Here is a 17,269-nt window from a genome sequence, read left to right as displayed (position 1 = left end):
CACAATTGAACAGTGAGAATATGCGATCGAGAATTTCACTGGTCTTTTTTCCTCAGACTAACCTTTTTACAGGTTGCAGTTATGCTTGCAAGTTCTTTGATGTAGTAGCTTAAGACCCTTGTATAGACAGGTTTTCTTTGGCGTCCCTAAATGGATTTCTCAATCCACTCTGTGTCTTTTGATGGAAAGTGCTGGACTGAGACTGACTGATGGAAAGTGTTGGATCGAGACTCGTTCCCTTACAGACAAGAAACAGCAAAGTGTACCTTTCCTTCATGCTGTCAGCGCTATGCTGCATCCTGCCCTTAGAAAACCCCAGGGTGGGATAGGGGGTAATAAGAACATCAGCCTCTAAGGGCTAGTACATTTAGCTGATCCATTTCTGAAATAGGATGCAGTAGCTCCTCTCTGGAGTTAGAAGATGATTCAATAATTCTACCCCTGAGCATGAGTGGTAAAACTGTCTTTTGGGAGTTTAAAGAGCCTTTTCTGAAACTCTAGTGAAGTCCAGATGTCCCATAGCTTTTGTGAGCAGTTTTAGAAGGAAAAGACTGTGAGGGATAGGGCTATGAATCATCTGTCTATCCTCTGTCTATGAAGAAGAAATAAAAACTCTGATTCCAAAAGAATTCATTTAATTCTGGAATTTTCTGACCTATTTTGGTACAGGCTGGTCAAAAAAAAAATTAAACTACTTCTGATGACTTTCTCATATTGTTTACTTTTGTAACGTTCTCTGTGGACTAGCAGCCAGAAATGACGTCCACCCCTCGTCCAGCATCAGAGAATAAGAACTTCAGAGGAAGGAATGCAACTTCATAAATAGCAAACCACAGACACTAATGGGGAGCAGGAGCAAACCTGCAGGTTAAAAATTCATTGCAAGAGAAGCCGTACATCCAGACTGCTTGTAGATTCAAAGATGACTTCAACTCTAGCCTTTGTTTTTCTCCTTTGCCTCTCTTGTCCTTTTTCATCAAGTCAACAGAGAAGAGCAGGTAAGTAATTTTAGTTATCCCTATACTTTCTGGACTGCTATGCAAATTCTGTTCTGCAGCAGGGAAATGGGGAAGAAGATAATGTTTCAATGACATCGGCTGAAGCCTGGAAACAATGCTTTCAGATTTGTAGTTTCATATGAAACCTTAAGCTGAACCGTGTAAACGTTCCGTCTAAGATTGCTTCCCACCCTCTTCCCCTGCTGAACAGTGATGATTTTTAATGGGAAAAAAATATTATAAGGCAAATGGAAATTTTGTCTCTCTGGCAGGTCATTACAGAACATAAGTTTACGTTAAGCTGCATTTTGCATGTGATTAAGTTAGACACCCAGCAGATTCTGAGCGTCCTATGGCAGGATCCTTGGCTATCCTGTCTACTTGCATACACAGAGCTTAGGGAAACCCTGACTTCTAGGAACGTATCCCTTCTAGGTTCACTGTAATAGTTCTCCTTTTCTGAACAGCCCTTTAGGGGACTGTTCAAATCTAGGAGGATCTGTGAGATCCAGCATACTCAGACTTGAAAGACCACATAACAGATGCGTGCGTGTGTGTTTGTGTAGAGAGAGTGATCCCAAGGGGAAGGATGCATGGTAATGGAAGTGTCTGCAAATGCATAGATTTCCTTTGGAAATTGCTCCTGAGTGGTTGACCCATTTTTGTGAGTTTGAATATTTAAAAAAAATTCAAATCCTTTATTTTTAAAATACATCTTGTTCCTAGGGATAGAAAATTCTTCCTAGGTATAACAGAAGCTGCCTTCATGCAAAGCTTATTCGAAATCTCTGTTTGAAGTTAGAAATCCTGTGGATGCTCCTCATTTTAAATAAAGAGAAAAGTCACTTCATTCACTATTTTTGTCTTAGAATGGCACATTTATGTTACTTTCGGTTTAGTTCCCAAACTAAAATGTTGTTGGAGAGATTTCACCAAGTCATCTTGATTCTGTGCAGGGAAGATCCACCAGGCTTTCAGGCTTGTTTGTCCTGTGAGATTGCCTAAACTTCTGTACTAAGTCTGGACGTTTGGGCTGACGTCCTGCCTCTGGCACTAGCAAATTCCGCGTGCTCAGAGGAAGTAGACCCCTAAGCCCAACTAATGTTCCCCTGGACAATTATGCAGTGCTGTTTGCAGAAGATACTGCTGTATCTCCCTTTATAAAGGTTTGCTTCAACTGTAGTCACGGTGTGGCTTCTGTTAATGTTAACTGAATCAATACTAGCTTTAAAATAGCTAGAACGAGTACTGATAGCAAAATAGACGTGATGGTATGGGTTTCAGTGCGAGATAATCATTTACCTGGGTTCTTGGATTATTTTTGTCCTATGCAGAGTTCTGCTGCCAATGCTACACTGTTATCAGCGAGTTTGAAGCTAGTTCTGATGTAGATATGTGAGCTCCAGTCCTATCTTGGCTATTTAAATTATCCTAAGATATAAAGAGGATCAGTTGATCTAGAGAAATTCAAAGAAATGAGATTGTACTTTCTCATTTCATGTCAGACTGGAGATTACCAGAGTTGAACTTTCTGCCCTGTTCCAGCGGCCTGTGGTTTTTGTTTTGTTTTTAAACCAGGCAGGTTTTCTTAAAACTTGGATGTTTCTAGAAGCTATTGAGCTACATCCATTTATTCTTCTTGAACAAAGCTGAAGATTATAGACTAGACTTTTAGCATGTCTATGCTAAGGACTAGGCAACTCTAGAAAATGGGAGTGAAAAGTCTTGTTAATCTGCCCTAGATGACCTCTTAAGATGACTTGTATCCTCTGTTCAACGTAGTTCAAACAGGCTTTTGCAATGTTGCATTGAAAAGCAGATGCACCTTTTGAGTCCCACTACAAGGCAATTTGAAGTTGCTGCTACCCAAAAAGAATCCATCTTCATGCAGCAAGAAAAAAGCCTGCTATATCTTATTTGAAGTCAGTGTACACAATGACTAGCGTGCAGATTTTCCACGTTCAGCATGCTTGGGATAGACTCAGCAAAGAGCTTTACTTTAGTAGGTTCCATAGCACTGAATTATTAATTTGCTTCTTTTGGCAGAAAAGCCTTCCTATGTGTGAACTGCACAGAGTGTGCCAGATTAACAGCTACCACAACTGCCAGGCCAGTTTGTTTGCTGAGGGGTAACTGTTACCTACCTGAATGACTGACATGGCTGATTATCATGGCCTGTCCTGCCCAGAGCAAATTCTAGCCTATGTGCAGTCTTTGTCACTTTGAGCAAGTTTCTAGTTTGGAACTGGGAAGGGCTGGTAGGTGTGGAGGATTCCTTATCTCTAATGTTAAACTAAGGTTGTTAATATCAATTGGTTCGTGCTGCTAATGACTCTTTTGCGTTTTTTTTTTTTTTTTCCAAACAACGTTTTTTTGGTAGGAGGTGAAATTGGCCCTGAAATGCTGGAAGAGATGAGAGAAACTAACCGTGTGCTGATGGAAGTTCGAGACTTGTTGAAACAGCAGGTAAGTAAGAAAGGGACCTAATTCCTTGCTGCACAGGAGAGATCACCGAGCCTTCCACCTTATGTGCTGAGCTGTGGAATAGGAAGGCCTCTTGCTTTAGATGAAATGGTTCTGTTGCTCTGAAGATCAGGATCACAAGGTAGTGTTGCAGTCAGATCTGTAATTCTGGGATAAAGTAGATTCATTTGAATGCAAATTCTGTTGCTTGGAAGCATGTCTGCTGAAAAACAGCATAAGTAGAGAACAAACTCTTTTAACAACAAAAATGTGCATACAGCGGGTGTATGTTTATCTGGAAAAATAAGTCACTTTTTCCTTGGTTTTGTGGGCTTGTGAAACCAGTAGAGAGAGGCCAAATCTGGAAGATGGAGGAGACCTTTCAGCCGCCTATTAGGGTCCTGGAAAGGAAAGTCATATGGAGTCTAAACAAGCTCTGTATTCACTCTTTTCTCTTTTTGCTTTAATCCTAAGCCTGTCTGGCTCCAGTAGGTTCTGAGGGAATTTGGAACTTCTTGGGTGCTTAGATCTTTTCCCATTTTAATGAGATGGTGGTTTGTCTGGTCCACTCTTTTTTTTTTTTTTAAGTATAGAAAAAGGTTCCATTCTCTCTTTATCCACTCCAGGAGCTGAGGGCAGCAGCCTCTGCCTGCCAGATAATTGGAATGGCAGACAGGTCTCTGTGCCAGTGCAAACCGGGCGGCCTCTAATCTGCAAAAACATCTGTTGCGTTGAGTTACTCTCACATTTCAGGCTGCTGCATAAATACCCAGTGTTTACTAGGAATCAGGTCAGACATGGTTCCTGGCAGCCTGGAGCAATGATTTCCAGTGTTCCCTTCCAGCTTAGCATTGCTTCTCCATACAGGTTTTATATTTGTTCTTTCTGTTGCTCTTGCCACCTTTTTTTTTTTTTTTTTTTTAAATCCATGGCCTTTTTCTCAACAGTGCTTTCAAGAAAAGTCTCCCTCAGAGGAGAAGCTTGCATATATCACTGGAGAGCCAAGGTGGCAGTTCATAATTTGTTAATATATGCAAAGATGTTCTGAAACTTAATTTTCCTTGAATCAGCATTTTGGGATGTTGGCAATAAGGATGGCAAAAGGAGTAATACTAAAAGGCCAGGTCTGCTCTCCTGATCCACAGGCTGAATGATTCTTGGCACAGAGGAACTACTGATGTTCATCAGCAACACTCCAAGTGCTCCCCTTTGTCTAACCTTCTCCCCCCCCCCCCCCTCCCTCCCCAAACCATCACCATGGGAGATATTTGAGGATTTCGGTTAGGTCTATCTCTCCATTAACTACTAAGACCCTAGACCATGTTGGAGGGAAGAAAGCATCTAACAGAGAATGAAAGCTTGCTGTTATACCTGGGACCTGGCAGAAAGACATGAGCAGACGCTTTTATCTGAGCGCAAAGTGAAATGACTTGATAGTGGAAACATAAAGCCCACAGGATGAGGAAGGGTGGTCGTGTAATTGCTCTTGAGCATCAGTTGTAAATAGCCAGTAAGGCTTTTGTGGGAAAGACGCCTGCTAGGATTGCTATCTGAGATGTTAGAGGAACATGAATGTTAGCTTGAGGTTGACCTGCTTCTTTGAGCCTGTCCCATATTCCTTTCTTCACCAAAGGAACAGCATCTCTTCACTGCTGATGCTACAGATTATCTGTTTAGTGAAGCAAGCTTGAAGGAATGGTAGCCTTGAAGAGATCAGAGGAAGTCTGGAAAGAGGAGGCTTTGTGAATAGCCTCTAGATGTCTTAATGGCAAGGGGATTAGGGCCAAAGAATGGCATAAACCAGGTCAGAGATGATGGATATATGTGCAGAAATAGCACATAGGAATCTCCTCCTGACTTTACCTATGCGGTACCTGGGCTACAGATGAAGTAGGCCCCTCTAGGACTGCTAGTTCAGCATCTTCTAGAGTATAAGACCCAAATAAAGTAGATACCTCATTCTTTATGGCACTTGTTTTCTATGTTTTTGAATCCGGTATTTCCTGCATCTGTCATAGAATAATGTTACCTAGTTAGCCTGTAGGAACACTACAGCAGGAGTGACTTACAGCAGGAGAACAAGCCACTCCAGCTTCCAGAAAGTCTGCAACACAGACTTTGGGGTACAAGTTAATTTGCTTGTAAGTAGCTGTGCAGTTCCAGAGAGAGAGCCTTTTTTCTGGCAGTGGGGCTATTGGTTTGCGTGGGAGTAAAACTCGGCCTTTAGCTAAGTGGTGGTTCTTGTTTTCTTCTAGATTAAGGAGATAACATTCCTGAAGAACACAGTCATGGAGTGTGATGCCTGTGGTGAGTTACTAAGCTGAAATGCTCAGTATCCAGCTGCCTCCTCCAACTGCTTCATACATTTGTGTCCAAACAAGTAGTAAATGACACCTGTGACTGTCTCCCCAAAGGCATTGGCTTGTTTCACCATTGTCCTGAGTGTAACAGGGTATATTCAAGGTTAATGATGCCTTTTTTTCCCCCTCCCCAATACATTTTGCATGCATGGACCAGTGCTCCCTACTGTCCTCATGGCTCAATGGCAGATGAAACTATTATCCCTTTGCTGAGTGTGGGGTGCAGGAATGGCCTTAGAAAGCTTACCTTTCTTTCAAGCAAATCCCCATCGTTTGTCTACTTCCACTGTTTTCAAAATGAGGTTTGTTAGTGGTTCCATGACATGTCATGCTGTACTTCTCAGGGCGGTTGCGGCATTTTAGGTGCTGAAACTTGCCCAGCCAAGTGTCTCCTAATAACCCAGCCCATGGCCCATGTTAGAATTGCCCAGGAATGCGTGCTCGGTGTCCTGTGGTATATAGCTGGCTATCCTTGAGCTGTGAATAGAAGAGAACATCACCCCCAAGAGGCATTGCTCTGCTGTTCCTTCCATCCGAATGCTGTCACTATCCAAGCAAAGAGCTTGTTTACAGAGGATTTGGGAAGCAGAGTCATAAAACTTTCCAGTATAAATTTTACTCTCCATTAAAAATCTTGCTCCCCATTAAATGATTTTTCTGGACTGGAACTTGCTTCCATTATATCTGGCTTTCAGAAAGCATGGTTCTTGGAGATGCTCTGTTATTTGCTGGTACACTCAAAGGGCAGAGCCATAACTGTTTCCACATTTGGAGACTTCTACTGGAAAAGAGATTAGCCAAAGCCTCTGGGATCTGTAGCATAGAAATGCATTCACCCACCGCAATTGTTTAAATAAGTTGCTCATAAAACTGTCTCGAACTTTCTCTCTGTCACTTGATCTCTGCCTTCCCTGCTTGCTGTTCCACTCTACGTACATTCTTCTCCTGCACTCCTCACTGTAGAGAGCTGCTTTTAGTCATGCATTGAACAATGCAACTCCTATCAATCATGTGTTGTTCTCATCATTTCCCGAATGAGAAGCATGAAGAGAGTAGGCCGCCTTCTTGGTGAAGATTTTGCTGGTGATGGTGGTAGGGTGTTGGGTTTTTTGTTTGTTTCAGGTAATTAAGTTAGGCTTTTAAGCTGAAGAAAGCAAGATCAGAAAGTGTCCTTGCCACTTGGAATAGTGGGTGTGGTTGATTTGTGGCAATTCTAGTTTCTGAAGGAGTTTATTCACGGTCTTGAATTTGCTTTCAGTGAAGTTCTTTATCCCACACAGATTCATTTTTCACGTTTTCTTGTGCTGTGGGAGTTCAGTTCTTGATCATAATTTTGATTCTGGGGCCTTTAGGTTCTTTGTAGATGTTCTGAAGTCAGGTCATGAGGATAAGGATGAAAACCTTGTACTTGGCCTAAAATTCTGAGGGAAGTAGGGGGATGGACCTCATGTGTTCACAGTGCTTCCAAATAGGAATGCTGCAGCATTTTGTGTGGGTTAAAATTTCCTAGCATCACAATACTTAATGCTTGGGTATATCATATTGCTGTATTCTAGCCTAGAAGTGATGAATGTGTGAATAACACATTGATTTCTCATCTGCCAGGATGAAGTGAAGTTTCCTAGGCCACTGGAGATAATAAGTAGCATATTATACATAACGCTGTTCCATGAAAACCTTATGAGCCAGACATTGAGTGTGTTCCTGCTACAGACCAAGTTGACCTGTTTAAGATGTCTGTCTCCTACAGTGGAGACTGACTGACAGTCCTCCACAGTGTTTCCCAGCCTTAAGTCTGTGCTCTCTAGTTTCTGCTTCAGCCAGGTGTCTGAGCCTGTGCTGCCAGTGGGGTGTAGATGTGAAGGAACCAGAGAGAGAGAACTGATCTCGGTGGAACTCCAAACACAAGGGTGCTACACCAGCAAAGAGGGCAGCATGACCAGGGTTTTGGCCTGGGAGTTAAGACTTCCGGATTGCTTGTTTTTTTCGTTTGTCTCCTCCGACTCAGAAGTCGGTCAAGCTGCTGCTTTTGGCTTCACTTTTCTCTATTTACAAAATAGAGCCACAACTGCTCAACCCTCAGAAGGACCGCAAGGAAGTGTCCTGTGTGTGAAACATGCTGAGATCTTCTAGTTGATGTGATGGGACCACCTGATGATGAACTCTGGCAGTAGCTGTTCTTAATGTTCCTCTTGTCCTCCAGGCATGCACACCGAGGCAACAGGCCCTCTCATCACCGTAACACAGTTCAACAGATGCATCCCAAACCCCTGCTTCCCTGGAGTTGCTTGCACTGAGACCAGCACTGGCTTCCGCTGTGGACCCTGTCCCCCAGGTTATTCAGGCAATGGGTCCCAGTGCACGGATATCAATGAGGTAACAACCAAGTAGGCCAGGTCAGAAGTTACAAAATTGGCTCGCTCTTCTTGGAGTGCTGTGGGTTTGTCTTGTGGCTGATGCGAGTCCTGCAATATCCCTGGCAGTTCAACAGAAACATCCTTTCACTGGAAGGAAGTCTGTACCTCACCTTGCCTCGAGCTCTGTTCCATGTTGTCTTTAAATCCAGTCTAACTAGCTATTTCTTTCTAAAAGATACAGGGCTTCAAACAAAATAAATCCTTTTGGTCTTGTACTTTTTATTTATTTATTTATTTTTTAGAAAGTCAAGTGCAGTTTTCTCTCTGCATGGGTAAAGCATGTCTGTGAGATTCTTTAGTTGTATGGTTCCCACGCCATAGTCTTATGCTTCCTGGCTAGTCCACCAACCCACTGTAAGTGTCTTGCAAAGCCACATCGCCTCTGTAGTGTTCCAGTTTAAAAACCTAGTGAAGCTAAAGGATCCATGAGAGATTTGGGGGTGGATGGTAGACTTCTAGCCCCAAAACGTGGGAACTGCTGCGTTAGTGCAATGCTTCTGCCAGTACGGAGTACAAGAATTCAATGAAAATACTGTCTGCACAACCTCTTTTCTTTTTTATAGTGCAATGCAAACCCCTGCTTCCCGAAGGTCCAGTGCACTAACACCGCCCCAGGCTTCCGCTGTGATCCTTGCCCTCCTGGCTTCACTGGGCAAATGGTTGAAGGGGTCGGACTAGCTTATGCCAGGGCCAACAAACAGGTAAGGCCCAGAAACTCTTCTGTTTCCTTCAGAAGCCATTAACTCTTTTTCCTCTAGAAGTGTAAGCCAAGGGTCTTGGAGCTCTCAAAAATATGGGAGGGAGATACATGGTTGCATCATATTAGAGAAGGCTGTGATGCAGTGAGAGGAAAGACTTGGCAAGGATGTCTTAGCCCATCAGCAGCAAAGCAACTTCCATTCAAAGACTTTCTCTCTGCTGAATTTATGCTGGTCAGAGTGTCAAGTCTGTGACACCTTCATCTATGGCTACGAAGCCAGCCTCGGGATCCCTTATATTAGGACACAAAAGAGTTGATGCAGCTATTGGATATGCATACCCACACGCACAGATATATTAACAAAAATAGCCTCAGTGTGGTCTCTGAGAAAATATTCAAAAAAGGAAGAATAGCCTGTGGCTTGTATTATTTAGAGAGTCATAGGACTGGTCATAGGACACAGTCTTTGACCTTCTTCCTTCATTGACTCTCTTCTATCCTTTAGCAGTAAGGAGATCCTCTGACAGCTCAGCTCAGAGCTAAGCTATTTTGCCATGCTAAAATCACTGGTGGCTCTGTAGAGGATGAACGACTTGCCTGGGGTGAGGAGTGTTGCTGGGATCTGTCTCAGGCCTTGCCTGAAGGAAACCTTTGAGCTGTGGGTCCCAGCAAGATATGCTGGGGGCTTTACACCTGCACCTTGTAATGCCCTAATTCAATAACCTGACAGGATATCTACTTAAGAGTGAAGTTAACGTCTAATTTGTTCTTCCTGAACAGGTTTGCACTGACATCAACGAATGTGAGACAGGTGCTGCCGAAAATTGTGTCCCAAACTCCATCTGCATCAATACACGGGTAAATATCACTGGAAAGCCTTGTGCTGGTCTCTCTTTCCTAGGCTCTGGGGAATGCTTCCCTCTGTTAGCTGTGGCAGTCCCGCTGCTGAGGACAGAGGACAAGTAACAGCAAAGGCTTGCTGGGGCTAAAGTTATAGTTAATTCCTTATTGCTTTTTCTCACAGGGATCCTACAAATGTGGAGCTTGTAAACCTGGCTTTGTTGGGGATCAAATCACAGGATGCAAGAGCCAGACAGTAAGACGCTGCCCTAATGGTGAAGTTAGTCCATGCCACGAGAAAGCACGGTGCATTGTGGAGCGTGATGGGTCCATCTCCTGCGTGGTAAGGCCCAAACATCCTTGCACTTGGGGTCTGCTCGTTTTTCTTTCCCCTGCCTTGTGTGTGCTCTCCTGGGTCTACCACTGCCCTCTCCTGGAGACCGTACCTCCCCAGCACAGTCCTGCTCCCCACTGACTCCTGAGCTAGGGCAATATCTCTTTCAGTGCTCTCTAGAGAATTGGACTGCTCCTGGAGCAGCAGGTTATCTCTGCACTGCACCTCAGAGGTACTGGCTTTTTATGTGGAGCACGACAAACTTGTAGTTGCAGAGCGTTGCACAGTAGCTGAGAAGGGGGAAGTACGATTCAGCATCCCGCTGGGGCCAAAAAGTTTTGCTGCTGCATCTGCCTTTATAGCTCAGGAGCAAGCAGAGAGCTTGTATCTTAGCTATTTAAAATACTGTTTACAGCATAACTGTCTGCTGCAGGCAGTATTTTTCCAGCAGAGTGTTGTGTACCTGGATTTGCAATGGTCTTGCGCTGTCCTCATGTAAGACTTTCAGTTTTGGAGGCATGTGCCTATCAGAGGACTTACCAGCAGCCTCACTTTGTTTATCTGCTATCTTGCAGTGCCTTGTGGGGTGGGCAGGGAACGGCTACGTCTGTGGGAAGGATACGGACATCGATGGAGTCCCTGATGAAAAGCTACGCTGCTCTGACAAAAAATGCCGCAAGGTAAGATGTGTTTGTCTTTGAGACTGGGTTCTGATTTGAGGGCAGGCCTTTACCCTTCCTTTGGTGCCAGTTAGAACCTGCCCCATCCTCAGAACTCAGAAAGGCTTTAGAATATGCACAACTTGCCAGCAGGCCTTGGCACTTGACTGTTGCTTTTCTTTCAGGATAACTGTATGACTGTCCCCAACTCTGGCCAGGAAGATGCAGACAGGGACGGAATTGGAGATGCTTGTGATGACGATGCTGATGGAGACGGGATATTAAATGCTGAGGTTTGCATTCTAAGACTTATCCTGACATGCCCATGTGTACCCAGAGGTTCTGCAAGGCACTGGCCTGCATCTTTCATGTGAATTTAGAGAACCTGCAGGTCACGCTGTACAATATTTCCTCTTTCTCTGAATAGTTTGAAGGCACCAATTTCTGCCCTAGCTGAGCATTGGTGGGTCTGGGGAGCTTGTGCTGGACCTGAACAAGAGGCTACTTACAAGGCCTAGTTATAAATATGCCATTAGACACACTTGTTCTGTGTTGTGCTGCTAGAGGTCCTCACTGCCCTAATGCAGGCAGGAGAGAACTTACTGGGACTGAAGGGAACCTGGAAGTCATGTTCCCCTGAGGGGTGGGAACCCTCTCACTTCAAGCTCTGGTTGGAGATATTTATAGGTATTACTGGTATTCACTGAAGAGGCAGTGACTAGGCTAAACAGAGGAAACCAAGACTGGCTGCACATGCACTGCTGGGCTGCTCAGAGCAGCTGGCCACGTACCTCACAATCTCCATCTCTTTCGTGCCTCCATACCATGCCCAGTGCCAAACGCTTCCGTTCAGACAGTGCCTCTCTCCTGCAGGACAACTGTGTGTACACACGCAACACAGACCAGCGTAATGCAGACAAAGATAACTTTGGTGATGCCTGTGACAATTGTCGCCTTGTGAAGAACGATGATCAACGGGACATCGATGGTGACGGAAAAGGAGATGAATGTGACGATGACATGGACGGTGACGGTAAGAGCAACTGGAGAACCTCCTCCAAGACGTGCACCTGTACTGATACAAGAACCAGAAAGCTATTCAGTGCCCAGCTATGGATTCTAACGGCAGGCAATCAGCTTAAACTCTACCAGAACAGAGCTAGTTTCTGATAGGATGAAGCACAGCTCAGTTCTTGGACACCAACATCAGCAGTCAAACCAGCATCCTTCACAGTGCAGCTCTCGCAGAGTTTAAAGGTCTATCACACACTACTTTCAGGCTAGTGCTAACAATTTTTGTTAGCATGTTTATTGTGCGCACTCACAAATCAGTGCTGAAGTATCCTTCAGAAAGAAACATGTAACAGACAAACGGATTTCAACCCAGACAAGGACGCTACTTTATACTACAATTTAAACTTGCAAAACAGTGCAGGGAGATCCAAGTTGTTAGAAGCTACTGGCTCGAGGCAGTATGCGTCAGGATTGCATTCTGGAGGGGAGGGAAAAAAAAAACCGGCTGGTTTTAGGAACGGTCTATGTACTAGTAATGCTTTATTTACACACAGCCTGCTTTCCAAAGCCAGAAATCACAACTGCTGCTGGCCTGACACATGCATATTTATTTACAGATTATTTCCAGTGCCTCTAGTGCTGTTTGGGTCTTGCTACTTCCTGCCAAGTAGCTTCCTGCTGGCATGATTTGCTGGTGTGGTAGGTAAATGCCGAAAAGTGGGAAGTGAAGTCATACAGGTTGCTGATTAGATTGTTTCCTGTCTGTCTCAGGCCTTGAAAAGACAGTCTAAATCTTCCATTTAAAACAGCCAAGGTTAACCTTGACTTATTTTATAATTATATAGATGTCTCCTTTAGAGGAAAAAGAATCTGTTATGGTTTGGGGAACCACAGACAGCGTCATCTTCGTCCTTTTGGCCTCTCACTCCTGCCTCGATATGGTGCCAGTTTGGAGCAACGCTCCTCAGTTCCTTGGCTTTCTCTAAGGAATGCAGTTAGGGTCATTTCCTCCCAGATTCATTTTCAATAGTGTGCTTAGACACCCATAACGGTGCAGTTTGGAGTATGTTTTAAGATAAGTTGCTGCTGATCTCTTCCTGCCCCAATAGTTGCTAGGATGTACCTTAAATGAATACAAGTATGTAAAATATGCATTACAATGGAAGTATCTTTTATTGCATGAGTTCAATGGAGAAAACATCTATTGAACAATGAACAAACAGTAAGGCTGTCCTAGTCTTTTTGTTGTCTTTTACATCCAGAAGTGATCTTTGCTGCAGGCATCCTAATAGCACTGCTGACTTGATGAGTTGTCTTTGTGTGTTTTACAGGAATCAAAAACCCAACAGACAACTGTGAAAGAGTCCCTAATCCTGATCAAAAAGATAGTGATGGAGATGGAGTAGGAGATGTGTGTGACAGCTGCCCAACAGTCAGTAACCCAGACCAGGTAAGTAAGCACTTCAAATTTGGCAGTCTTACCACTTCATTTCTCTCGCTGAAGACAGCGCTCGCATCTACCTAAGGTCTGAGTACTTTGGAACTTGTCAATTGCCACTTGCAAATTTTAGCTACCATCCTGTAATACTGAAGTACAGCACCTAGAGATCAAAAGTCTTATTGTGCAGAGGAATATGACAGAGAGGGAGCTTTCCGTTTTGGACGTGTCTCTTCCCGCCTTGCGCGTCAGTGTTTATTGCTGCTTCATTTCATCAGGGCAACTTGCAAATACTGCATAAGGAACTCTCCCTCTATTGTGAGCTCCGTTTTTTCGTCAAAATAACTGCAGCGCTGAGGCTGCAATCTTGGTTCTCCTTTATTCCTAATTCTCCAGTTCATCTATGGCAAGTTTAAATGATTATTGCTTTATTTTGCTAGAAAGATACCGATCATGATCTAGTGGGAGATGTCTGTGACACCAACCAGGACAGGTGAGAGCTTCCTTCAAAAATTATACTGAAGTTGCATGAAATCTTGGGAATGGGGGGAAGGCATGCTTTGCTAACTCCACAATAAGTAGGCTTGGCCTGAGCCTGTTTCTTCATCAGACAAGGGAGAGGGAATTTTTTTCAGACCTCAGGAAACTTGCCAGCAGTGGCATGGGCCAAAGGCTAGAGAAGGACAGCAGGCTTGCTTTTCACTGCCTGCCTCAAACTTGCTCATAGTGTACAGCTGGAATATTCATTTCTGATCTGTTGTATGTGTGCCGGTAAGAGCTTAAGACTTAATAAGGCTAAAATCACCAACTTTCCCTGTTCATCCCAGTTCCTAGAAAGGAGTTACAGGCTTACTTTAAAAGCATATGTCAGCTTCTAATCTTTACTTGTATAACGCATTTTTTTTCTACCAGTGATGGGGATGGTCACCAAGATACACGGGATAATTGCCCATCAGTGCCCAACAGCTCCCAGCTGGACTCGGACAATGATGGGCTAGGAGATGAATGTGACGACGATGATGATAATGACGGGATTCCAGATGAGAAAGCTCCAGGACCTGACAACTGTCGGCTTGTCCCTAACCCTGGCCAAGAAGACTCGGACGGTAAGGGGGAATGGGTGCAGATTAGCTCTGCCTAGGATTCTTCCGTTCCTGGAGGCCACTGCCTATTAGCTTGACCTCCAAAGACAGGCAGGAAGTTAAATTACCTCAGTGCTGACTTGAGATAGCCCTAGGCACATTCAGACCTCCAGTAATCCTGGCATCGGGCTCATTTTTGAGAAAAGTTCTCTTCCAGAACTATCTATGGTTTAAGGTGTTCTAGTCGCAGCATCTCTGCGAGCAGTGAGGGAAGGGTCAGGGTTTCTGCGTAACTGACTCATAGGAAAAGAAAGCATGCAGCAGCATTGCCCACATGCTCTGAACACCTCCTACCCTTGCATGGACATAGTTGCCTGAAATTGTGATAGCCAAAAGCTAGCTGAGTAAAACGCGGACGCAAAGGCTAAGAAATTAATGAAAGCTTGTCACTTCTTTCCTTTGATCATGCTCTCTCAGGTGATGGTGTAGGAAACCTTTGTGAAGAGGATTTTGATCAGGACAGGGTGATTGACAGAATTGATGTGTGCCCAGAGAATGCAGAAGTGACACTAACAGACTTCAGGGCTTTCCAGACAGTTGTACTGGACCCTGAGGGTGATGCACAGATTGACCCCAACTGGATTGTCCTCAACCAGGTAGGAGACCGCTTCAGAACTGGCTAGATACAATTTTCATTAAAAGTCATTGCAGGCTCAGTGCTACAGTATAACACTGTCCTAATCCTATAGTCTCACCTCTGTGTATCTTTCCCCTGAGTGTTTAAAAGGGTGTAAAGTCAGGATGTTTGCAGTGTACGCTAATAAGTCAACACTCATCTTTCACAGGGCATGGAAATCGTTCAAACCATGAACAGCGATCCTGGCCTGGCTGTAGGTGAGGTGCTTATTTTTGTCCTATTGGAAGACTGTGGTTCATTAATTGGGCATCTTTCTTCTCAGTACAGCTTTTAAAAGTATTTCAGACACTACTTAATGATTCCATCCACTAGCCTCCTTTTGTGGGGGAAAATATTTTCTGTGTAGTAAGCAGAGTCCATTTCCTTAGCACAGTCCCCTTCCCCTTTCTGATTCTGGAGAGAAACAGATCAGATCTACAATTTTACCTCAGAATGCAGAATAGTTGTTTTCCTACCACCTAAAGGTTACACGGCCTTCAACGGAGTGGACTTCGAGGGCACGTTCCATGTGAACACAGCCACAGATGATGATTATGCTGGCTTCATATTTGGCTACCAGGACAGTTCCAGCTTTTATGTAGTCATGTGGAAGCAGATGGAACAGACCTACTGGCAGGCAAACCCCTTCCGAGCAGTTGCAGAACCTGGAATTCAACTGAAGGTAAAGAAACTAGCAGAAAAGAAGGCAGTAATAGATTTTTTGCCTTTTTCCTAGCTCTGCTGCTTTTCCCCATACAGTGGGATAGCAGCTATGGCTGATCAAGCCTTTAGTCACACAATTTATCAATCTCTTCTCTGCATTAGGCGGTGAAGTCTAAAACGGGCCCAGGTGAATATCTCCGCAACTCTCTCTGGCACACTGGAGACACTACAGACCAGGTCAAGCTGCTGTGGAAAGACCCTCGCAATTCTGGCTGGAAGGACAAGACTTCTTATCGCTGGTTCCTGCAACATCGGCCTCAAGTTGGATACATCAGGTAAGGGGGGGGTTTACAGTTTCTTCTCCGTGGCTGACTGGTAGTTTAGTTTAATGCACCAAACTACCATAGCACTGCACCCGAGATGTTTAAGAGGAGGAGAGCCTCTATGTGATCTTGACACACCCATGTAGAAATTGCTTCCTCAATCTCATCTTCTATACATGTCTATTCTCTTCCAGAGCTCGCTTCTATGAAGGCCCTGAAGTAGTAGCAGACACTGGAGTTGTCCTTGATACAACTATGCGAGGAGGACGTCTAGGAGTCTTCTGCTTCTCGCAAGAGAACATTATTTGGTCAAACCTGCGTTATCGCTGCAATGGTGAGTTAGCTTTGAAGGTCAAGTACAGAAATGCTTGCATTTTTGTTTTCTTGGTTAGCGTACATAACAAATGTAGCAGGATATAATGCAGTAGCTCATTTAATTTTTCAGTTCCACTTCTAATCTATATTTGCTTTAATCTTGTCTTCCTCAGATACTATTCCAGAAGATTATGAAACATATAGAGTTCAGCAAGATCAGCCTCTGGCTTAAACGTCTGTCCAAAAACACTTGCTTTAAAAAAAAAAAAAAAAGTGCTCAGCTGCCCCACTATTGCCTCTGGTATACTGTATAAAGAACTGTAAGTAATGTACCACTGCACTCTGCACAGCACCAAGTGTCACTGCATTACCTGGCATCTTTTCTACAGCAGCAACTTTCTTTAAATGCTATGAAAACATATTGGAATTGCAGTGGTGTAGACATCAAGTGTGAATAGAAGCCTATGCTGCTGTAAACGCTAGTTCTCTACACTACATGGAAAAAGATGTGTTGAGGAGCTACCAGCAGTAGCTGGAATTGTTGAAGCAAGTTTAGCATGGGTGTTTCCCAGGAATCTTTCCCCTCCTCAGAGGCTCTCAAGTGTGAATGTTATTCTTTTCACGACCTACTGCAAACCAAACTCGGCACTGGTCTGAAAAGCACACAGCGAGAGCAGCCTATGTCCAAGTTGCTCACAAAACATAAAAAAGCACTTTAAGGAGAGTATTTTTGTTCTGGAATGTTGGATAATAAATACTCTAGTAGACTTCGTCTTTGTCCCATGCATGTTGCACTTTCCATATGCTTCTGGTATGAATATGTAACAAAGAAGCCCTCTAAGCAGAGAGCAGTAGTACTGCTACAGACGCCACAGCTGAATTAACAACTTTGTTAGCAGCATAAATGCACAGGATCTTTCATTCAAGAAACTCCTTCTAGTACTACCTGGCTTTTCCAGATAGTGGTAGCTATTTTCAGAATTATAA

The 17,269-nt window shown here is 44.0% G+C and overlaps 1 protein-coding gene across 8 annotated transcripts in view; it reads left to right on the top strand.

Annotated features, from left to right (window-relative positions):
• COMP (cartilage oligomeric matrix protein) overlaps positions 1-17,049 on the top strand; it is a 37,430-nt gene extending 20,381 nt beyond the window's left edge. For 4 of the 8 annotated variants that reach the window (XM_068920184.1, XM_068920185.1, XM_068920178.1 and 1 more), the window contains exons 4-22: positions 751-998; positions 3,379-3,464; positions 5,717-5,768; positions 8,025-8,197; positions 8,802-8,939; positions 9,719-9,796; positions 9,963-10,121; positions 10,688-10,792; positions 10,957-11,064; positions 11,645-11,804; positions 13,117-13,235; positions 13,664-13,716; positions 14,136-14,329; positions 14,783-14,961; positions 15,151-15,199; positions 15,467-15,663; positions 15,807-15,979; positions 16,162-16,301; positions 16,456-17,049. In XM_068920184.1, the coding sequence (XP_068776285.1) occupies positions 923-998; positions 3,379-3,464; positions 5,717-5,768; positions 8,025-8,197; positions 8,802-8,939; positions 9,719-9,796; positions 9,963-10,121; positions 10,688-10,792; positions 10,957-11,064; positions 11,645-11,804; positions 13,117-13,235; positions 13,664-13,716; positions 14,136-14,329; positions 14,783-14,961; positions 15,151-15,199; positions 15,467-15,663; positions 15,807-15,979; positions 16,162-16,301; positions 16,456-16,514 (2,298 nt within the window). In that variant the 5' untranslated portion in view covers positions 751-922 and the 3' untranslated portion in view covers positions 16,515-17,049. Of the gene's footprint in view, positions 1-747; positions 999-3,378; positions 3,465-5,716; positions 5,769-8,024; positions 8,198-8,801; positions 8,940-9,718; positions 9,797-9,962; positions 10,122-10,687; positions 10,793-10,956; positions 11,065-11,644; positions 11,805-13,116; positions 13,236-13,663; positions 13,717-14,135; positions 14,330-14,782; positions 14,962-15,150; positions 15,200-15,466; positions 15,664-15,806; positions 15,980-16,161; positions 16,302-16,455 lie in introns of all 8 variants that reach the window. The other 4 variants (XM_068920182.1, XM_068920183.1, XM_068920177.1 and 1 more) reach the window with 1 other exon arrangement.
• Positions 17,050-17,269: the final 220 nt, after the last annotated feature.

This window comes from Struthio camelus, chromosome 26 (assembly GCF_040807025.1).
Source record: "Struthio camelus isolate bStrCam1 chromosome 26, bStrCam1.hap1, whole genome shotgun sequence".
NCBI classification, from domain to species: domain Eukaryota; kingdom Metazoa; phylum Chordata; class Aves; order Struthioniformes; family Struthionidae; genus Struthio; species Struthio camelus.
Note: the sequence above shows the minus strand (reverse complement) of the source record. Positions and strands in the feature narration are given on the sequence as shown.